General features: G+C 46.6%; 1 protein-coding gene across 1 annotated transcript in view; it reads left to right on the top strand.

Moving 5' to 3' along the window:
* Positions 1-24771, top strand: part of STUM (stum, mechanosensory transduction mediator homolog) — a 94179-nt gene that overhangs the window by 49899 nt on the left and 19509 nt on the right. The window contains exon 2 of the mRNA XM_069768399.1: positions 15826-16005. Coding sequence (XP_069624500.1) covers positions 15826-16005 — 180 coding nt within the window. The remainder of the gene's footprint in view (positions 1-15825; positions 16006-24771) is intronic.

Raw genomic sequence — 24771 nt, 5'->3', positions numbered from 1 at the left:
TCAGTCTAATAAAAGTCATCACCCATTAGAGTATACATTGAATTTTATTGAAGAAACCTCCCAATGATAACAGTATAATCTCCAAAAATGAATTAAAAAAACTCAAAATGCACTGTTCCAAATTATTAGGCACAGTAGAATTTCTAAACATTTGATATGTTTTAAAGAACTGAAAATGTTCATTTGTGGAATTTGCAGCTGTAGAAGGGTGGGATATCCTCCACAATTTACTAAACTTATAGTTACCAAAAGGGGAACTCTCCTTACACCTCTATTGAGGTCCGATATCAACTATTAACGCCAAAATTGACTACTAATAATTAATATCCACTTAATACCACAACGTTATCTTTACCTTATACTATATACTAACTGAGACAAAACAGTGTAACAATAAAGGGTATTTATTACACACACACACAAGTCTACAGTCTATAACATACATTTATATTTATACCCAAGCTGGCGACTATAAGTATATATATACAAATATACGGATATCACAACTCTGACATAGTAATATCACTATAGTATACAGTGATATCCTAACAGTATCACACAGTAATAACCCACAATAACCAGTAATATCACAACAATATCACACAATATAAAAAGCCGTAATTAACTGCCCGATTACCCAAATCACATATACAATATCAGCTATCCCACCTATGGCTAGCTACCCCTAATGAATAGTACTGGGTCTATTTAGAAAAGGGGATACAGAGTATACTTAAGCCATGTGCGTCCATCATCATTCCAGGCAATGCAGGCACAGCAAAAAGAGACAGAACCACCTGGTCTTGTCCCTTATAAGTGACCAGCTAAAAGAGGTGTGTCCAGCCCCAGGTGTGTGAGACGAGGTCACGGTCTATTGTCCACTAAGACACACACCCCTCAGTCCTAAGTGAAACTTGTTTTTCCAGCTCATGGCAGCTTTGTTTTACAGCAGGCTGGAGGGGGGGGGGTGCTTTGCTCCATGTGGTATACAGGTGGGGGATATACCCAAAACATGCACTAAACACATCTCTATGTAAAGATGTACATTTTGGGTGTACTTCCCTTCTACATTCCCCCTGTTGTCGAGAACACGACAATGAAATTAGAGGGACATTTTTGTGCTGGGATTTATTTGCCTACTCAACCCCATTTATAACCAGTGACAGTTCAGGATGGAATGAAGCATAATTCTGCACTTAGGTACCTAGACATCATCCACACGGCCATCAGCTCTTCCCTGCCGTTCACTGTAACCCACATCTCTATCCACAGAGTACACCTTCTTCTTTCTTGGAGTCTTATTGCAGTCTTCAGTCTCTGTTCTGGTCTTTAATTGTCAATCTTCAGGTATCAACCCATCCCATAGCCATCTTTCTCCAGTTGTGACTGGTCAGACTCTGGAACGGCTTCACCCTCCCAGTCCATAGTCAGTCAACATCATCCTGTGTGCACCCGTCACCTTGCCAGACTTCATGTTACTCTCCTATAGCTTGATTCAGCAGGATTTTGAGTATGTCTGGCATGATGAGACTGCTGGATGTCACAGGTTTTTTTGTTTTTTTTCCTCTGGGCCTCGTGGACTCAGGCACTGGAAACGACTCGACTCTGGCACTGGAAATGACTGGACTCAGGCACTGGAAACGACTTTCATCAGACATGCATCAGACATGACTTCCATCAGGCACTTCTCCTGTAATCTTGATTGAAGATCGTTGATGAGGTTCCTCCATAGATAGATATGCAGATCTTTACTAGGCAGCTCAGAATTTCTGGAGTAGGGAGTGATGTCACAATACCTAAGTAGACTGCGGGAAGAACACCGTCTAATTCTAACCGACATTCAATCCATCCCTTATGAACTTCACCATGGCTAGGGTTAAAGTGGCAAATAACTTAGAAGCTGTGGGGTCCTGTCACTAGAGAACCTCACTCTTTTTCCCCACTCACACAAAGCACATATATTACAATTCCATAATGCATATAGAGACTTGAGCTAAAATAGCATGGCTGCTACTGATCCATAATGCACATGAAGATCATTGATCCACGTACAGTTGGAGTTATCTATTGGCTGTAAATGCATGAACACCTTCACATGAACACACTTACTGAGTATGTCACAGGTAGTCCTGGACTTACACCTAAAGTGTCTATATGCGCACATATTGAATTACTACACAGTAACACGACAATGAATATAACATCATTATTATATACAATATATTATATATATTGGATTCGGGGTAAAGGACTGGATTTTTCTTATGTCCTTAACCCCCATCACTGGCTGATTTAATGGTGCTCAGCCTGACTTCCGTGCAGATGGGTGTCCAGTCTTTTGGTCCTCCTGCAGATCATAAACAGTCCAATATACACTGTGTGCCGAATTATTAGGCAAGTTGTATTTTGATCACATGATACGTTTTATACATGTTGTCCTACTCCAAGCTGTTCAGGCTTGAGAGCCAACTACCAATTAAGTAAATCAGGTGATGTGCGTCTCTGTAATGAGGAGGGGTGTTGTCTAATGACATCAAAACCCTATATAAGGTGTGCGTAATTATTAGGCAACTTCCTTTCCTTTGGCAAAATGGGTCAGAAGAGAGATTTGACAGGCTCTGAAAAGTCCAAAATGTGAGATGTCTTGCAGAGGGATGCAGCAGTCTTGAAATTGCCAAACTTTTGAAGCGTGATCACCGAACAATCAAGCGTTTCATGGCAAATAGCCAACAGGGTCGCAAGAAGCATGTTGGGCAAGAAAGGCGTAACTGCCCATGAATTGAGGAAAATCAAGCTTGAAGCTGCCAAGATGCCATTTGATACCAGTTTTGCCATAATTCAGAGCTGCAACGTTACTGGAGTAACAAAAAGCACAAGGTGTGCGATACTCAGGGACATGGCCAAGGTAAGGAAGGCTGAAAAATGACCACCTCTGAACAAGAAACATAAGATAAAACGTCAAGACTGGGCCAAGAAATATCTTAAGACTGGCTTTTCACAGGTTTTATGGACTGATGAAATGAGAGTGACTCTTGATGGGCCAGATGGATGGGCCAGAGGCTGGATCAGTAAAGGGCAAAGAGCTCCACTGCGACTCAGACGCCAGCAAGGTGGAGGTGGGGGACTGGTATGGGCTGGGATCATCAAAGATGGACTTGTGTGACCTTTTCGGGTTGAGGATGGAGTGAAGCTCAACTACCAGACCTACTGCCAGTTTCTGGAAGACAACTTCTTCAAGCAGTGGTACAGGAAGAAGTCAGTATCGGTAAAAAAAACACAATTTTCATGCAGGACAATGCTCCATCACATGCCTCCAACTACTCCACGGCATGGCTGGCCAGTAAAGGTCTCAAAGAAGAAAAAAATAATGACATGGCCCCCTTGTTCACCTGATCTGAACCCCATCGAGAACCTGTGGTCCCTCATAAAATGTGAGATCTACAGGGAGGGAAAACGGTCCACCTCTCGGAACAGTGTCTGGAGGCTGTGGTGGCCGCTGCACGCAATGTGGATCGTAAAAAGATCAAACAACTGACAGAATCTATGGATGGAGGCTGCTGAGCGTCATCATAAAGAAAGGTGGCTATATTGGTCACTAATTGTTTTGGGTTTTGTTTTTGCATGTCAGAAATGTTTATTTCTAAATTTTGTGCAGTGATATTGGTTTACCTGGTGAAAATAAACAAGTGAGATGGTAATATATTTGGTTTTTATTAAGTTGCCTAATAATTCTGCACAGTATTAGTTACCTGCACAAACAGATATCCTTCTAAGATAGCCAAATCTAAAAAAAAAACATTCCATCTTCCAAAAATATTAAGCTTTGATATTTATGAGTCTTTTGGGTTGATTGAGAACGTACTTGTTGATCAATAATAAAAATAATCCTCTAAAATACAACTTGCCTAATAATTCTGCACACAGTGTATATAAAATAATGACCAGGAGGAAAATGACAGGACGAAGTGGCGTTGTTTTTTTTTACAGTCTCCTCCTCATGGCTCAAATCTGAGAGGAGATGTTCCAGCTCGGCACCAAACCTGAGAGGGGTGTTCTGGAGTCTCTCAGGGGCATCAGGCCAAAGGTCAAGACTTCTTCTCTGGAGTGATAGGTGCTCTTCTACATAGATACCTAAAATGGAACAAAAGGAACAATACGCTCTGGGAGATCTCCCAGTGCAGTTAATAAACATCCTTAGGGTACCGTCACACTAAAACGACGCTGCAGCGATACGACAACGATGTCGATCGCTGCAGCGTCGCTGTTTGGTCGCTGGAGAGCTGTCACACAGACAGCTCTCCAGCGACCAACGATCCTGAAGTCTCCGGTAACCAGGGTAAACATCGGGTTACTAAGCGCAGGGCTGCGCTTAGTAACCCGATGTTTACCCTGGTTACCAGCGTAAACGTAAAAAAACCAAACACTACATACTTACATTCCTGTCGCGCCCCTCGGCGCTCTGCTTCTCTGCACTGACAGTGAGCGCCGGACAGCCGGAAAGCAGAGCGGTGACGTCACCGCTGTACTTTACGGCTGGCCGGCGCTCACCAGTCAGTGCGGGAAGCTGAAGGCGAGGGACATGACCAGACACCGGGAATGTAAGTATGTAGTGGGTTTTTTTTTTTACATTTACACTGGTAACCAGGGTAAATATCGGGTTACTAAGCGCGGCCCTGCGCTTAGTAACCCGATGTTTACCCTGGTTACCAGTGAAGACATCGCTGATTCAGCGATGTCAGCGGGAGATCCAGCGACGAAATAAAGTTTCAAACGATCTGCTACGACGTACGATTCTCAGCGGGGTCCCTGATCGCAGTAGCGTGTCAGACACAGCGAGATCGAAAGGATATTGTGCCGTCCTAGCGACTAAAGTGCCACTGTGTGACGGTACCCTTATTTGATGCTTCCCTGTCTCCCCAAACTCACTCATTCTTTATACTTTTACTTCAGGGTGACCTCCCCCTGTTGACCTTTCTTGAGCTGCCCAGTAATTAGCTAATGCCTCAGCTCTCCTGAACCCCACAAAATTAATGCAATTTTCTTTTAGTGCGATGCTAGTCAATTGCTTCTGTTTTCTATACAGAGACCTCTACCAGTTTTCCACAATTCAAAAGAGTAACATACAACTCTCGCAGGAAGACTAAACGTTAAAGTAAGGTACACTGACTTTAGTTGTATCCTGCATCAGGTCTTAAACAAAACCATGTTATCCGTCCAAACTTCTCCACCTGTCTTAGTTAACGTAACAACATCCTTTATCCAATCTAAGATGCAGAGGAAAACAAACAAAGTCAATTTTACAGCTGAACTTCAAGGCCTAAGTGAACACACACCTCCCTACCTATGTTCAAGCAACAAATCAGAGCATCCATGGATGTGACTCTATTATTAAAGGAACCATGAAAACATTAACACCCTTAAGGAGGTACCGTCACACTAAACGACGCTGCAGTGATACCGACAACGATGTCGATCGCTGCAGCGTCGCTGTTTGGTCGCTGGAGAGCTGTCACTCAGACAGCTCTCCAGCGACCAACGATGCCGAAGTCCCCGGGTAACCAGGGTAAACATCGGGTTACTAAGCGCAGGGCCGCGCTTAGTAACCCGATGTTTACCCTGGTTACCATTGTAAAAGTAAAAAAAAAAACACTACATACTTACATTCCCGGTGTCTGGTCATGTCCCTCACCTTCAGCTTACCGCACTGACTGAGTACCGACCGTAAAGTACAGCGGTGACGTCACCGCTGCACAGCGTGCTTTACGGCCGGCCGGCGCTCACCAGTCAGTGCGGGAAGGTGACGGCGGGGGACATGACCAGACACCGGGAATGTAAGTATGTAGTGTTTGTTTTTTTACATTTACAACGGTAACCAGGGTAAACATCGGGTTACTAAGTGCGGCCTTGCACTTAGTAACCCGATATTTACCCTGGTTACGAGTGAAGACATCGCTGGATCGCTGTCACACACGCCGATTCAGCGATATCAGCGGGAGATCCAGCGACGAAATAAAGTCCTGGACTTTCCCCAGCGACCAACGATCTCCCAGCAGGGGCCTGATCGTTGGTCGCTGTCACACATAACGATTTCGTTAACGATATCGTTGCTACGTCACAAAAAGCAACGATATCGTTAACGATATCGTTCAGTGTGACTTTACCTTTAGGAAAACTAAAAGTAAAACTAAGGTACACCGACTTTAGTTGTATCCTGCATCAGGTCTTAAACAAAACCATGTTATCCGTCCAAATTTCAAGGTCAAAGCAGCACACGGTATAACACGACACTATCTCGTGTACGTCCGTTATCTGTCCATGCTTCTTCGCCTATCTTTGTTCACATAACAACAACCTTTATCCAATCCAAGATGCACAGGAAAACAAACAGTCAATTTTACAGCTGAACTTCAAAGCCTAGGTGAACACACACCTCCCTACCTACATTAGTTCAAGCAACAAATCAGAGCATCCATGAATGTGACTCTATTATCCTGTGACCTGTGTTACTCTTATCATTATGAATTCTATTGAAAACTGGAGCTAAAAAAAACAAGTGCCAGTAAATAAACCTCATTTACTTCAAGGGTCTGATAGAAAACAGCAAACAACCAACAACTTAAGGTACCTTCACACTAAACGACACTGCAGCGATCCAGACAACGATCCGGATCGCTGCAGCGTCGCTGTTTGGTCGCTGGAGAGCTGTCACACAGACCACTCTTCAGCGACCAACGATGCCGGTAACCAGGGTAAACATCGGGTTACTAAGCGCAGGGCCGCGCTTAGTAACCCGATGTTTACCCTGGTTACCATCCTAAAAGTAAAAAAAACAAACGCTTCATACTTACCTTCCGCTGTCTGTCCTCCAGCGCTGGGCTTCTCTGTACTGGCTGTGAGCACAGCGGCCGGAAAGCTTAGCGGTGACGTCACCGCTAAGCTTTCCGGCCGCTGTGCTCACAGTGAGTGCAGGAAAGCATGAGTCGCCGTGGTTGCGCCCGACGCAACGCAAATGTGAACGTAGCCTTACAATGTCACGCTTGAACTTTCTTTGTAATTTAGACAGCACATACCTGTCATTACATTTCTTTATTTGATCAACATTTGATTAAATATTTGATCCTTCACCTGTTCCATCACTCCTCCCTTTTTGCCCTGCACAAGGCACAATTGGTTGAGGATCTGAACTTGTGTTCAGAGACAAAGAGAAGGCCGGCACCACATTTGAAAAATCATTGATGATATTTTTCAGACTAGTAATCAGTTGGGAACTAGTATCCAGCTCCACACTGCACTGATTAATAATGGCATCACTAGCTGCTGCCATTTTCTTCACAGCTTTGATCTCAGCCCCAGACTGAATCAGCTGGGCTTCCAACATCAACACAATGATTTTTCGTTTTCAGCAGTTGTGATTCAAGACTGGAAATCTGCTTTTCACTATCCACTTTATGCTGATTGGTCTCTTCCACTTGTGTCTGTAAGGCACACACTCTCTGCACATTAGTCACACAACACTGGCAGTGGAAATTTGGGGAATCTGCATTACACAGGGATTCCTCATACACACAGATCATGTTAGCTAACATTTGTAGTCGTTTACTTGATTTATTCAAGAGCGACCGTCTCTCTATGCACATGCTGTCATGCCTACATGCTTGTTCCAATAGGGCAGACCACAGCATTTCTGCAGATTTGGGTATAGTGGGGGTTACTGAATTAAATTTACTGTGCTTTGCTAATCTTTTAAGGGTTGATAAGTCCATACTCACTCTTCCTGATGCCATATTGGTCGTCCTCCTTGTCCCTTCTCTGCTGCTTGAAAAGGTGCTTTTACCTCTTGAACGTCTCTTCCTGACAAGCTGGACTTTACCTTGAGAACGACTATGACTCTTTGGACGATTGGACTGGTAAAGATGACCCCAAACTCTCAAAGATTACCAAGCAAAGGAAAAAGAAAAAACGTTAAAAATCAGAAGACTGGGTTATCTGTTATTGATTTTGTTCCATGTATAGCTTGTATTGAAAATCTGCGTCACCCGTCTGAACTATCAGCGCTCTGAACGCACAGGATTACACACCAGTTCACCCTGTATCAATATAATCTGTCCACGTCCCTCCGGCCTGATCAGTTCACAGATGACCAGAAACTCACACAGCAAAACATGGAAAACAAAATCTAAACAGTGGGCCTGTAGCTCCCCATTGTAAAAGGACAGGGCTTACATTACAATAACAAAAGCATTAGGAGGTCACATTCACTGAACAAAAAAGCTATTTAACTCCAAAACATCCTAACAGGCCAAGTTACATGGTAACATAGGAGCCTTCTATGATTTCACCGTCACAATTCTTGCTTCCATTGAACTTGTGAGATTTTGGAGAGTTTCTGCTTGTATTTCTTTGCCTCCCAGAGCCGCTGTTTGGTTGTGATCAGCCTCCCACCCTCATAGATCGTTTGCTTGATGATCCTCCAAAGGTTCTCTATAGGGTTGAGGTCAGGGGAAGATGGTGGCCGCACCATGAGTTTATCTCCTTTAATGCCCATAGCAGCCAATGACTCAGAGGTTTCTTTGCAGCATGAGATGGGGCATTGTCAGCATGAAGATGATTTTGCTCCTGGAGGCACGTTTCTGCTTTTTAGACCATGGAAGAAAGTTGTCAGTCAGAAACTCTAAATACTTTGCAGAGGTCATTTTCACACCTTCAGGAACCTTAAAGGGCCCCACCAGCTGTTTCCCCATGATTCCGGCCCAAAACATGACTCCTCCACCTCCTTGCTGACGTCGCAGCCTTGTTGGGACATGGTGGCTGTTATGGCTGGCAATCAGGCAACACAGCGTGCAGTAATCAGCGCACATACAGAGATCTGGCAATAACCAAAAACAATAGGACGAGCTCTGAGACGTGGAATCTCTGTAGACTGCAGTACCTGATCTATCCTCACACAACTAAAAGCAGCAGTGGATTGCGCCTATCACTACCTATGCAACTCGGCACTGCCTGAGGAGCTAACTAGCCTGAAGATAGAAATACAAGCCTGACTTACCTCAGAGAAATACCCCAAAGAAATAGGCAGCCCCCCACATATAATGACTGTTAGCAAGATGAAAAGACAAACGTAGGAATGAAATAGATTCAGCAAAGTGAGGCCCGATATTCTAGACAGAGCGAGGATAGCAAAGAGAACTATGCAGTCTACAAAAAACCCTAAAACGAAAACCACGCAAAGGGGGGCAAAAAGACCCACCGTGCCGAACTAACAGCACGGCGGTGCACCCCTTTGCTTCTCAGAGCTTCCAGCAAAAGTTAATAGCAAGCTGGACAGAAAAAAAACAGAAAACAAACTAGAAGCACTTATCTAGCAGAGCAGCAGGCCCAAGGAAAGATGCAGTAGCTCAGATCCAACACTGGAACATTGACAAGGAGCAAGGAAGACAGACTCAGGTGGAGCTAAATAGCAAGGCAGCCAACGAGCTCACCAAAACACCTGAGGGAGGAAGCCCAGAGACTGCAATACCACTTGTGACCACAGAAGTGAACTCAGCCACAGAATTCACAACAGTACCCCCCCCTTGAGGAGGGGTCACCGAACCCTCACCAGAACCCCCTGGCCGACCAGGATGAGCCACATGAAAGGCACGAACAAGATCTGGGGCATGGACATCAGAGGCAAAAACCCAGGAATTATCTTCCTGAGCATAACCCTTCCATTTGACCAGATACTGGAGTTTCCGTCTAGAGACACGAGAATCCAAAATCTTCTCCACAATATACTCCAATTCCCCCTCCACCAAAACAGGGGCAGGAGGCTCCACAGATGGAACCATAGGTGCCACGTATCTCCTCAACAACGACCTATGGAATACATTATGTATGGAAAAGGAGTCTGGGAGGGTCAGACGAAAAGACACCGGATTGAGAATCTCAGAAATCCTATACGGACCAATAAAACGAGGTTTAAATTTAGGAGAGGAAACCTTCATAGGAATATGACGAGAAGATAACCAAACCAGATCCCCAACACGAAGTCGGGGTCCCACACGGCGTCTGCGATTAGCGAAAAGCTGAGCCTTCTCCTGGGACAAGGTCAAATTGTCCACTACCTGAGTCCAGATCTGCTGCAACCTGTCCACCACAGAATCCACACCAGGACAGTCCGAAGACTCAACCTGTCCTGAAGAGAAGCGAGGATGGAACCCAGAATTGCAGAAAAATGGAGAGACCAAGGTAGCCGAGCTGGCCCGATTATTAAGGGCGAACTCAGCCAACGGCAAAAATGACACCCAATCATCCTGGTCAGCGGAAACAAAACATCTCAGATATGTTTCCAAGGTCTGATTGGTTCGTTCGGTCTGGCCATTAGTCTGAGGATGGAAGGCCGAGGAGAAAGATAGGTCAATGCCCATCCTACCACAAAAGAACCTCGAGACAAACTGGGAACCTCTGTCAGAAACAATATTCTCAGGAATGCCATGTAAACGAACCACATGCTGGAAGAACAAAGGCACCAAATCAGAGGAGGAAGGCAATTTAACCAAGGGCACCAGATGGACCATTTTAGAAAAGCGATCACAGACCACCCAAATGACCGACATTTTTTGAGAAACGGGAAGGTCAGAAATGAAATCCATCGAAATATGTGTCCAAGGCCTCTTTGGGACCGGCAAGGGCAAAAGCAACCCACTGGCACGTGAACAGCAGGGCTTAGCCCTAGCACAAATTCCACAGGACTGCACAAAAGCACGCACATCCCGTGACAGAGATGGCCACCAGAAGGATCTAGCAACCAACTCCCTGGTACCAAAGATTCCTGGATGACCGGCCAGCACCGAACAATGAAGTTCAGAGATAACTTTACTAGTCCACCTATCAGGGACGAACAGTTTCTCGGCCGGACAACGATCAGGTTTATTAGCCTGAAATTTCTGCAACACTCTCCGCAAATCAGGGGAGATGGCAGACACAATGACTCCTTCCTTGAGGATACTCGCCGGCTCAGATAACCCCGGAGAGTGGGGCACAAAACTCCTAGACAGAGCATCCGCCTTCACATTTTTAGAGCCCGGAAGGTATGAAATCACAAAATCAAAACGAGCAAAAAATAACGACCAACGGGCCTGTCTAGGATTCAAGCGCTTGGCAGACTCAAGATAAGTAAGGTTCTTATGATCAGTCAATACCACCACGCGATGCTTAGCACCCTCAAGCCAATGACGCCACTCCTCGAATGCCCACTTCATGGCCAGCAACTCTCGGTTGCCCACATCATAATTACGCTCAGCAGCAGAAAATTTCCTGGAAAAGAAAGCACATGGTTTGAACACTGAGCAACCAGAACCTCTCTGTGACAAAACCGCCCCTGCACCAATCTCAGAAGCATCAACCTCGACCTGGAACGGAAGAGAAACATCAGGTTGACACAACACAGGGGCACAGCAAAAACGACGCTTCAACTCCTGAAAAGCTTCCACGGCAGCAGAAGACCAATTAACCAAATCAGCACCCTTCTTGGTCAAATCGGTCAATGGTCTGGCAATGCTAGAAAAATTACAGATGAAGCGACGATAATAATTAGCAAAGCCCAGGAATTTCTGCAGACTTTTTAGAGATGTCGGCTGAGTCCAATCCTGGATGGCCTGAACCTTAACCGGATCCATCTCGATAGTAGAAGGGGAAAAGATGAACCCCAAAAATGAAACTTTCTGCACACCGAAGAGACACTTTGATCCCTTCACGAACAAGGAATTAGCACGCAGTACCTGGAAAACCATTCTGACTTGCTTCACATGAGACTCCCAATCATCTGAGAAGATCAAAATGTCATCCAAGTAAACAATCAAGAATTTATCCAGATACTCACGGAAAATGTCATGCATAAAAGACTGAAAAACAGATGGAGCATTGGCAAGTCCGAACGGCATCACCAGATACTCAAAATGACCCTCGGGCGTATTAAATGCCGTTTTCCATTCATCTCCCTGCCTGATTCTCACCAGATTATACGCACCACGAAGATCAATCTTAGTAAACCAACTAGCCCCCTTAATCCGAGCAAACAAGTCAGAAATCAATGGCAAGGGATACTGAAACTTAACAGTGATCTTATTAAGAAGGCGGTAATCAATACACGGTCTTAGCGAACCATCCTTCTTGGCTACAAAAAAGAACCCTGCTCCCAATGGTGACGACGATGGGCGAATATGTCCCTTCTCCAGGGACTCCTTCACATAACTGCGCATAGCGGTGTGTTCAGGTACGGACAAATTAAATAAACGACCCTTAGGGAATTTACTACCAGGAATCAAATCGATAGCACAATCACAATTCCTATGCGGAGGTAGGGCATCAGACTTGGACTCTTCAAATACATCCTGAAAGTCAGACAAGAACTCTGGGATGTCAGAAGGAATGGATGACGAAATAGACAAAAATGGAACATCACCATGTACCCCCTGACAACCCCAGCTGGTTACCGACATAGAGTTCCAATCCAATACTGGATTATGGGTTTGTAGCCATGGCAACCCCAACACGACCACATCATGCAAATTATGCAGTACCAGAAAGCGAATAACTTCCTGATGTGCAGGAGCCATGCACATGGTCAGCTGGGCCCAGTACTGAGGCTTATTCTTGGCCAAAGGTGTAGCATCAATTCCTCTCAACGGAATAGGACACCGCAAAGGCTCCAAGAAAAATCCACAACGTTTAGCATAATCCAAATCCATCAGATTCAGGGCAGCGCCTGAATCCACAAACGCCATGACAGAATACGATGACAAAGAGCACATTAAGGTAATGGACAAAAGGAATTTGGACTGTACAGTACCAATAACGGCAGAGCTATCGAACCGCCTAGTGCGTTTAGGACAATTAGAAATAGCATGAGTAGAATCACCACAATAGAAACACAGTCTGTTCAGACGTCTGTGTTCTTGCCGTTCTACTTTAGTCATAGTCCTGTCGCACTGCATAGGCTCAGGTTTACTCTCAGACAATACCGCCAGATGGTGCACAGATTTACGCTCGCGCAAGCGACGACCGATCTGAATGGCCAAGGACATAGACTCATTCAAACCAGCAGGCATAGGAAATCCCACCATTACATCCTTAAGAGCTTCAGAGAGACCCTTTCTGAACAAAGCCGCTAGTGCAGATTCATTCCACAGAGTGAGTACTGACCACTTCCTAAATTTCTGACAATATACTTCTACATCATCCTGACCCTGGCATAAAGCCAGCAGATTTTTCTCAGCCTGATCCACTGAATTAGGCTCATCGTAAAGCAATCCCAGCGCCTGGAAAAATGCATCAACATTACTCAATGCAGAATCTCCTGGTGCAAGAGAAAACGCCCAGTCCTGTGGGTCGCCGCGCAAAAAAGAAATAATAATCAAAACCTGTTGAATAGGATTACCAGAAGAATGAGGTTTCAAGGCCAAAAATAGCTTACAATTATTTCTGAAGCTCAGGAACTTAGTTCTGTCACCAAAAAACAAATCAGGAATCGGAATTCTTGGTTCTAGCATCGATTTCTGATCAATAGTATCTTGAATCTTTTGTACATTTACAACGAGATTATCCATTGAGGAGCACAGAGCCTGAATATCCATGTCCACAGCTGTGTCCTGAAGCACTCTAATGTCTAGGGGAAAAAAAAGACTGAAGACAGAGCTAAGAAAAAAAAATGATGTCAGGATTTCTTTTTTCCCTCTATTGGGAATCATTGGTTCGGCTCCTTGTACTGTTATGGCTGGCAATCAGGCAACACAGCGTGCAGTAATCAGCGCACATACAGAGATCTGGCAATAACCAAAAACAATAGGACGAGCTCTGAGACGTGGAATCTCTGTAGACTGCAGTACCTGATCTATCCTCACACAACTAAAAGCAGCAGTGGATTGCGCCTATCACTACCTATGCAACTCGGCACTGCCTGAGGAGCTAACTAGCCTGAAGATAGAAATACAAGCCTGACTTACCTCAGAGAAATACCCCAAAGAAATAGGCAGCCCCCCACATATAATGACTGTTAGCAAGATGAAGAGACAAACGTAGGAATGAAATAGATTCAGCAAAGTGAGGCCCGATATTCTAGACAGAGCGAGGATAGCAAAGAGAACTATGCAGTCTACAAAAAACCCTAAAACGAAAACCACGCAAAGGGGGGCAAAAAGACCCACCGTGCCGAACTAACAGCACGGCGGTGCACCCCTTTGCTTCTCAGAGCTTCCAGCAAACAGAAAAAAAACAGAAAACAAACTAGAAGCACTTATCTAGCAGAGCAGCAGGCCCAAGGAAAGATGCAGTAGCTCAGATCCAACACTGGAACATTGACAAGGAGCAAGGAAGACAGACTCAGGTGGAGCTAAATAGCAAGGCAGCCAACGAGCTCACCAAAACACCTGAGGGAGGAAGCCCAGAGACTGCAATACCACTTGTGACCACAGAAGTGAACTCAGCCACAGAATTCACAACAGGTGGCCATCCACCAACCATCCACTACTCCATCCATCTGGACCATCCAGGGTTGCTCGACGCTCATCAGTAAACAAGACTGTTTGAAAATTAGTCTTCATGTATGCCTGGGCCCACTGCAACCGTTTCTGCTTGTGAATACTGTTTAGGGGTGACCGAATAGTAGGTTTATGCACCACAGCAAGCCTTTGAATGATCCTACACCTTGAGGTTAGAGGTACTCCAGAGGCACCAGCAGCTTCATATACAGTAACTGTTTGCTGCTTTGTAATGGTATTTTGGCAGCTGCTCTCTTAATCCAATGAATTTGTCTGGCAAAAACCTTCCTCATTATGCCTTTATCTGCATGAACTCTGTCTGTGCTCTGTTTCTGTCAAAAATCCTTTCACAGTACGATGATCACTCTTAAGTTTTCGTGAAATATCTAATGTTTTCGTTCCTTGTCCAAGTCACTATTTAACACTTTACAGCAGCAGAGAGATCTTTTTTATTTCTCATATTGCTTGAAACCTGTAGCCTGCTTAATAATGTGGAACATCATTTTTAAGTAGTCTTCCTTTAATTCGAATCACCTGGAAAACTAATTATCACATGTGTTTAAGATTGACTTCGGTGATCCATTGAGCCCTGAGACACAATAACATCCACGAGTTTATTTGAAAAACAAAACAATTACATTTTTATGACACTTAAATCCAACTTGCATAATAATTTGGAACATGGTGTAGAAATATTATATTCAAGTCATACGGAAATATCTTATAGGAACTATATGGCTGTATTATGTGGAAATTATATGGCAGTATTATGTGAAAATGATACGGAACCTTTATGTGGGAAATATATGACAGTATTATGTGGGAAATATATGGCAGTATTATGTGGGAAATATATAGCAGTATAATGTGGGAAATATAAGGCTGTATTGTGTGGGAAATATATGGCAGTATTATAAGGGAAAATATGACAGTATTATTTGGGAAATATTTGGCAGTATTATGTGGGAAATATTTGGCAGTATTATGTGGGAAATATATGACAGTATTATGTGGGAAATATTTGGCAATATTATGTGGGAAATATAAGGCAGTATTATGTGGAAAATGTATGGCAGTATTATGTGGGAAATATAAGGCAGTATTATGTGGGAAATATATAGCAGTATAATGTGGGAAATATAAGGCAGTATTATGTGGGAAATATATGGCAGTATTATAAGGGAAAATATGGCAGTATTATTTGGGAAATACATTTCATAGCAACTGAAATGACAAGAAAAACTATATAATATGACAGATGAAGGTGCGCTGTGTTTTTTTCTGAATTTGATCTTCTCTTCTCTTTCAGGGACATTCGTCTCAGCATTCACCGTGTTGTGCGGAGCCAGGACCGACCTCCCCGACCGCCACATATGCTGCGTATTCTGGCTGAACATCGCTGCAGCCCTCATCCAAATCCTCACAGCGATTGTTATGGTCGGATGGATCATGAGTATATTCTGGGGGATGGACATGGTCATTCTGGCAAGTAAGTGCAGAAGAAATTATTCTCAGTAGCAGCTGCAGTTCTGATATTCTAGTCATGAACCAGGTGGATCAGGATGAACAGGGGAGCTTGATCATATACCAGAGAGCTGAGTGATGGTGCGGCGAGAGGAGCTGCATGAGCTGATGGATCCCATACAAAAAGGTTATTGGAGGATCAGCCGTCTGGACATGTGTGACAGTTATGGCAGGGGGTGACCAGAGGGCAATCATGCTGAATTTTAGGAACCAAACCGGCAGGGGGTAAACATTCTTGACATTTGCTTTGGTCACTCAGAGCTTCTTCTGCATTGGTCAGGCAATCAGCTAGATTACTGTATATTGAAACTTAGGTGAGAGAAGAAGTTAGCTACTTCCTGCCTCACTGATGAAGGTTCTGACCCCAGCAGTGATAACAGATTGGGGTCCACGCTCTAAAAAGTGAGAGGGACAGGAGGGTTCTTACATCATGGGAATCTTGAGAGAGGGTGACAGGTGACAGTAAAAGCCACACATGGCAGGTAATATGGCTGACACTCATATATTTCAGACAGCTACTTCCTGCCCCAGAAAGTGAAGCGGTCTGGAGAACACTGGAGATAGAGTTTTTATGATTTTGCTTCTGATTTCCATACATGTAACCATCACCAAGATGCCAGGCGACCAGACTGACTAAGTGCTTATCTGGCATCGGGCGCTTTGTCGGTTACTATAGGGAAGTTATGTGTCCTATTAGAAGAATGTGTCCAGGATAATTGCTCCCTGAGCTTTTCTATAAACCTTTTAGATCACCCGGCCTCTGTCCTGTAAACATGTCAGGTACAGGAGCTGCTGGAGGCAGAACTGTTTACACAGGCAGGATATATGAATTATGTACGGACTGTATACACTGTGGCAGGGATATTGTGGGACAGGCCGACATGGATATGTTTGGACAGTTGAGTCACAACAAAGACGCAATGAGGGAGTCTGCAAAAAAAGGAGCTTAACATATACCAGACTAGTTAAAGGGGCTCTCTGCCTTTTTACAACGCAGTTTCACTGGTCTCGGGGTTTCCACCTGCTGTGACCTCCAGCGATCCGTGGTAATTAACGAAGGAAAACAGCAGCAAGTGTTTAATTGTTCAAGAGAAATAGGGAATTATATAGCGTTCATTGAAATCAAAAGGCTGTGTGTGATGTGTGGCCATAGCGGGCAATGAGGATCCTGAGTGGAAGTCAGACCAAGGAAATAATATGAATAAACTGGAAGATCATGAACCGCCTGCCCCCTTATAGTGAGCACATCTAGGATAGATACAGTTGCCCCACCAAAATTCCCCAGGACTTTTAGTGAAACCAAGGCTTGGTGAACCGTGAGGTATGCTGGGGACCTTGGTCCTGTTGGGAGGTCATTGACATGTGAGCTTTAGCTCTCTTCAGAACATATGATGTTTTCTTCAATGATTTCATGATATTTCATTGAATTCATCTTGCCCTCCACATGCTGCAGGTTTCTAACACCAGAGGGTGCAAAGTAGCCCCGGAACATCACTGAGCCACCAGCATGCTTCACTGTAGTCATCACTGAGCCCCTACCATGTTCACTGTAGACATCACCAAGCCATCACAATGCTTCACTGTAGACAAGACCAAACCAACACCATGCTTCGCTGTAGACATCGCCGAGCCACCACCATGCTTTGCTCACCAATCTACCACCATGCTTCATTGTAGGCATCACTGAGCCACCACCATGCTTCAATGTAGGCATCGCCGAACCACCACCATGCTTCTCTGTAGACGTGATCAAGCCATCACCATGCTTCACTGTACACATCACCGAGCCACAACTATGCTTCACTGTAAGCATCACCAAGCCACCACCATGCTTCATTGTAGACATCGCTGAGCCTCCATTATGCTTCACTGTAGGGATCCTTAAGTCACCACCATGCTTTGCTGTAGACATAACCAAGCTGCCACCATGTTTCGCTGTAGGAATTACCGAACCACCACCATGTTTTAATGGCTTCACTGTATATATCACCAAGCCACAACCATGCTTCACTGTAGAGATCACAGAGCCACCAACATGCTTTACTGTAAACATCATAATGTCACAACCAAGCTTCAATGTAAACAGCACTGAGCCTTCAACATGCTGTACTGTAGATATCACAATGCCACCACCATGCTTCACTGTAGCCTTCACCAAGCCACAACCATGCTTCACTGTAGAGATCACAGAGCAACCACCATGCTTTACTGTAAACATCATGATGTCACAACCATGCTTCAATGTAAACATCACTGAGCCTCCAACATGCTTTACTGTAGATATCACAATACCACCACCATGCTTCACTGTAGCCTTCACAATGAGTTTTTCACCACCCGCCTCATCAGGAATTTGATGGCAGACAGTGACAGCTTCCTATTTCTGCCACATCCAGGTAGAGTAGCTGTTGTTTCCATGTGAACTCCTGTTGTATCTCTGTATCTATACGACAGCAGATAGGCTGAGCAACACATTTATACATTTTTCTATTAAATCTAATTTACAGTGTGGTTTTTATAATTTTCATTGCAAAGATCGACATGAGATAGATAGATAGATAGATAATGAGATCCACACTTGCATTTTATAAAGCACATATATGAGGTTTTTTTTTTGAGAAATTGTAGAAATATAAAGAAAATAAATGTCTCCATAATTTAATCTGTTTCTGTTATTTGTCAACATGAGGGTAACACATTCCCTCTCTGGGGTTTGCTCGCCTGGAGTAGACCCGTTCCATGCTGAGCTGCAGCAGAGTGAATAATTTCCACATTCCTGAAAATAAAGTTGACCTATATTCCATCATCTGGTGTTTTACCTTTACCCAAGACGCAGAGTGATAGTGCCCTAAAGACGGGCAGGCCGTAGGCAGATGGATAAATCTTTCTCCCCAGAACCTCATTTCCTTCGGTCTTTATAGAGACTTCTCCTTTAATTAGCCCCGAGTGTCCCCTTACTAAGATCAATTCTAGTGTACCCCCCCACAGGGATATGACGGGGCTCAAGACATTTGTCTAATAGGGAAAGACAACCAAGTCTTTTCATAGCTGCTGTTTAAGCATATTCAAAAAGTCACCAATCCCACACAACAGTGTCAGATACACAACAATTTTCCATTTCTAACTTTGCATGCCGGTTATACAGTTATTAGACTGCATCAGTCCGCTCATTCTATACTGCTTTTGCTACTTTCAATAATTTATAGAACTACCACTAGGGGGAGCTCACTACATACAGATTTATACAGCCACCACTAGAGGGAGCTCACTACATACAGATTTATACTGCCACCACTAGAGGGAGCTCACTACATACAGATTTATACAGTCACCACTAGGGGGAGCTCACTACATACAGATTTATACAGACACCACTAGAGGGAGCTCACTACATACAGATTTATACAGTCACCACTAGGGGGAGCTCACTACATACAGATTTATACAGACACCACTAGAGGGAGCTCACTACATACAGATTTATACAGCCACCAGTAGAGGGAGCTCACTACATACAGATTTATACAGTCACCACTAGAAGGAGCTCACTGCATACAGATTTATACAGCCACCACTAGAGGGAGCTCACTGCATACAGATTTATACAGCCACCACTAGAAGGAGCTCACTGCATACAGATTTATACAGCCACCACTAGAGGGAGCTCACTACATACAGATTTATACAGCCACCACTAGAGGGAGCTCACTACATACAGATTTATACAGCCACCACTAGGAGGAGCTCACTACACACAGATTTATACAGTCACCACTAGGGGGAGTTCACTACATACAGATTTACACAGCCACCACTAGAGGGAGCTCACTACATACAGATTTATACAGACACCACTAGAGGGAGCTCACTACATACAGATTTATACAGCCACCACTAGAGGGAGCTCACTACATACAGATTTATACAGTCACTACTAGAGGGAGCTCACTACATACAGATTTATACAGTCACCACTAGGAGCTTGTAGTCTGTGGAGGAAGGTGCTGTTTTGTGTGCTCCAGGAGAGTAACCAGTTTTTCACTCAGGAATCCCCCCCCTCTCTGACCCAGGAAAGAGAGGGGTGTATTGGATGGACTGTGGGGCTGAGTCCCCGTCTCCCACCCCTCGGTCTAAGCCGGCGAGGGGTGGGAGCTCATCGCTACCGGCAAAGAGGGTCACCAGATCCGGCAAGGCCCAGAACATGGTGGAGCCCAGGAAGACCCAGGAGGGCTGCAAAGCCCCTAAGGCTGAGGCGAGGGCCACTGCGGTGTCTCCTCCCGGAGGTGAGCGGAGTACTCGCAGAGGTGCAGCGGCGCCGGTGCCGAAGGATTGGGGCGCTAGGGCCGCACGGGAGCCGGTTGACAGCTATGCTTCCCGCGTCCATGCGTACCTCAGCGAGCATGAAGAGGCTGGGAAGACCCTCAGGAGACTCCGGGAGGAGATGAAGGAGGTGAGGCAAGCTGCAAGCAGAGCCTCCCGCACAGAGAAGTCTGCCCTAACAGCCAGGATATCCAGCTTGGGGATCTGCATTGAGGGCATGGAAGCCCGGAGAGCGGCTATATTAAATAACAACGGGCCCTTCCGGGAAAAGCTGGAGAATGACGACCGATTCCACAACATGGCTGCTGCAAAGGAGCCAGAGGGGTCTCGGCGTCCGACCCAGGTGGAGGAGGTGGACCATGAGGAGATGGAGGAGGCACCGTACCCACCTGGGGGCTTGGTAAGTGATCTCCAGGCCACACACAGCGGGATAGATCCAGTGCAGGTCCCACTCCCATCAGACCATAGTATTTCAGAGGATGATGGGGGTGATGCGGATGATAGCAGCAGCGATAACAGCAGCAGTGGGGGTTGCCTCGTCTTGCAGCAGATCCGTCAGCTAGAGTCCCCAGTAAATTATGCCCACCTGAAGTTTGGGGATGAGGTCTGCGGGGACGAGGCAACCGGGAGGGGGAAAAAGAAAAGGAAAAAAAGGAAGAAAACATCGGAGGAGAGGTTGGTGTTTGTCCCCCTTCCTGGGACCCCCCGATCCCGGAGTGTGGAGCCCGCTACCCACCCCGGCCCGGGACCTGCAGTGGGACCGGTGCGAGGGAGCGGGGAGAGTACAAGTCATATGGCGCAGGTCGCCGTCTCTGCTGGCGGTAGCAGAGGGGGCGAGAGTGGGCATGCGGCTGCAAAGCCGGACAGTGTGCATGGTCTGGAGAGTGGCCCTGTGGCGGGCAGTAATAAAACCTGTGGAGGTGTCCAGGCCCGATCCTCTGTGGAAACGGGGGACGGCCTGGCGCCTGCTGCACCCGCTGACGCTCGGGGGGTAGGGGCTGTGGGTACCTTGCCGGTGGTCACCGCTCCCCGCAGTGTTGGCGGTGCGCTGTCAGCCGGGGCCGCATCATCGGCGGTGTGTGCTGTGGTGTCGGGGTCCCCCACATGCAGATCCGATGCTGGGTCAAAATCCGGGACCCCGGCACCGGTTATCATCTCGGGTGCAGCTGTAATGGCTGCGGTAATGCAGGTCCGGACGGCATCCTCGCCGAAGAAAGTCGCACCGCCGGGGTCCTCTGCATGTGTGTCACCTGTATCTGTGGGGGACCCGGCGGTGAAGTGCACACAGGAGCGTGGAGATGGTCTGCAGGAGAGGCTGGAGCAACAGTCTGCAGCTGCCAGCACATGCTCTGCTGAAAAGCAGGGTGTGGTAATCAAACCCTGCAGTATTGATCTTAAAGGGGCAGCTGCACTGCAAACAGCAACAACCCCAGCAGACAGCAGAAAAAAAAATGCAAAAAAAAATGTAAATAAGAATGGAAGTGGTGCAAGTGGTGTGACTAGTGTGTGTGATAATGGTGAAGGGTCAGGTGTTGGAAGGGCAGTTTCTGCTGGAGGTATGGTTGGAGTGAATGGTGCCAGCGTGGGGACTTCTAATGAAAATGGTGAGGCTGAGGTAAGTGAGGTGGAGATGGTTGACTGTGAGGTTGAGGGTTCAGGGAATATAGGGGCTGGTCCATCGTCCCCATCACCTGCAGCAGCCATTAGTTATGCGGCTGCTGCCGCTGGGGTTCCACAGGGGTCTTCCTCATCTCCGGACCCAGGGAATGAAGCTTTTCGCCGCCGTTTCCTGGAGGCCCTCAAAAAAGGGGAGCAGACGATCAATGTAGAGGGAAGAGAGGTGGCGTTGTCCTACTGGCTAGATAAGTTTGGTCTAGCTGCCTTCCAAGAGAAAAGGGGGGGGGGGGAGACCGTGTGGTCCCTCCCGACAGCTGGGCAGGGGGTCTCCGCTGGAGGGGCGATGAAGCGTGTCCATCCAGGACAAATGTGGTGAAGCTCCTCATGAAGATGGACTTCAGGGCTATTGACATCTTTGCTCTGATACATCCTTTTGGGACCTCCACCTTTGATATCAGCTTTGTTCGGCCGGAGGGCTTGGAGCTCTTTTGGTCGAATTATGAGCTGGTAAAAGAGGAGCCCGGCTGGCGAGGTTTCGCCGTGGAAGCAATTTCTCGCCAAAGTGGGCCGAAGAAAGTGACCGTTTTAACATGTAATGAGTCTCTTTCTGGCGTTGACATAATGACCTGGTTGAGTTGGTACGGCGAGGTTGTGGAGGTCCCGAAGAAGAACCGGGACGATTTTGGTATCTGGTCAGGGGGCTGGACCTTCATGGTAAAGTTGAAGCGTTCAGGGGGCACTGTCACCCACATCCCTTCCTCGGCTTTTCTGGGAAGGGATCGGATTCTGGTCTTCTACCAGGGGCAGCCGAAGGTATGCCACAGGTGCGGTGATCCTCGCCACTTCAGCGCGGGCTGCAAGGTGCAGAAATGTGCCTTGTGTGGCGAGGTAGGTCACCTCGCCGCATCCTGTGGTGTCATTCGATGTCACCTGTGTGGTGATCTAGGTCACCCGTTCAGCCGCTGCCCTCGTTCCTTCTCTAATGCCATGGCCAGCCGGGCGGAGGGGAGCCGTGAGGAAGTTCCTGGCGGTGCAACTTCTGCAGAGGTTGGAGGTGGTAGCGGGGGAGGAGCTGAGGGGCCGATGAGGAATGGCAGGGCTAGGGGCCCCTCTTACCAGCGGAGGCAGGCAAGGCGTCAGGAGGGCAGGGGGCAGGAGGAGCCTCAGGAAACTGGGGTAATGGCTGCCCCCTCCTCCGAGGCGACAGCCCATGTCACTGAGGCCCCGGGGGAGGAAGCGGTGAATGAGGAGATCAGACGGGTGGAGAATGAGGAAGCGGCTGATCTCTCAGATGCCTCTCAATATGAAAGTTTTGATGAGGATGGAGGGGAACAGCCAAAAGAAATGGGTGACAAGGGTACCAAGAGTGCCAAAAGTAAAAAAAAGAAGAAAAAAGGTGGAAAATCTTCTTCCCTGACCAAGGTGCCTAAGGAAGGTCCCACCAACTCCCCTCTGATCCCTCTCTCCAACCGGTTCCAAGCCCTTGACGATCCTGCTGAGACGGGAGTCGGGGGTGAGGTTCCGGAGGTAACATCGGGAGGGCCTTTGGGAGGCGGGGGAGTCCCTTCTCCGGGGGGTGTGTCTTCCTCGCGAGGTGGGGACGACCCTGGGTCCGGAGATGAGAAAGAGGTGGGAGGGATGGATACCTCTGTCTCTCTGAAAAGAAGAGGGGGGGCTTCATCGTCCGGAGACGAGCGGGCTAAGAAAAAGGGTGGGGTGAAGAAAAAGGCCATCTAACTCGATCACTCATGATGGCGGCACCCACCCCGTTGACTCTAGCGACCATTAATGTCGCTAGTATAAAGTCTGATGCGGCTAGATTTGCGGCCTTTGATTTTCTCACCCGATTTGAGGCTGAAATTTTGTTTTTGCAGGAGACCAGGCTTACGGATATGGGGGCCATACGCAAGGCGAAGAGCGAGTGGAGGTGCGGGTCTTCGTACTGGTCTCTTGCGGCCGAGCCGTGTAGCGGGGTGGCAGTCCCTTTTAAGACTGCATCGGTTGAATGCCGGAGAGTTATCGAGGTAGAAATGGGGAGGTGCCTGGTCTTAGACGTCTTCATGAGGGGACAGGAGCTTCGGCTCATTAACATCTATGGTCCGCAGTCAAAGTGGGACCGTAAATGTCTCTTCCTGAAGATTAAGCCCTATCTTTTTACCAGTCGGCAGGTGGTCTTTGGAGGTGACTTTAACACTGTCACAAGGCTTCGTGATAGGGGAGGCTCCATTGACCGGCTGGCTTATGATAGTAATACTCTTAATAGCATAGCTAGTGACGCTCGCCTGGTGGATGTCCACATCCGGCACACCCCAGGTCACTGTGGTTTCACCTTTCATAGAGGTAATTGTAGGTCTAGGATAGACAGGTTTTTTTATAGGAGGAAGCCATCTCTTCAGCAGTGTCCGTTGTTGAGGTGGAGTTCTCCGATCACTGTCTGATTTCTTTTTCTCTGAATGTTTCAGAAACCCCTCGGATGGGAAGGGGATTATGGAAGCTGAATTCGTCCCTCTTGGAAGAAGCAGAGATAAGACAATCCTTTGAGGACTTTCTTCAGAGCCAGGTACCGCTTTTGGATCTCTGTAGCGATAAGTCAGAGTGGTGGGAGATGTTCAAAGATCGGGTTGCGAGTTTCTTCCGCCAGCTCTCGAGCCTCAGGAGCCTGTGCAGGTACCGCCTGTGTCAGGAACTGAGGAGGAAACTCGAACATCTCGTCTCGGCTGGAGGTGACCGTGAGGAGATCTCCAGAGTGAAGTCTTTACTCAAGAGGTGTCAGTACGATAGGCACACATCTTTG

Source organism: Ranitomeya imitator, chromosome 5 (assembly GCF_032444005.1).
Source record: "Ranitomeya imitator isolate aRanImi1 chromosome 5, aRanImi1.pri, whole genome shotgun sequence".
NCBI classification, from domain to species: Eukaryota; Metazoa; Chordata; class Amphibia; order Anura; family Dendrobatidae; genus Ranitomeya; species Ranitomeya imitator.
This window is presented reverse-complemented; position numbering and strand designations above follow the sequence as displayed.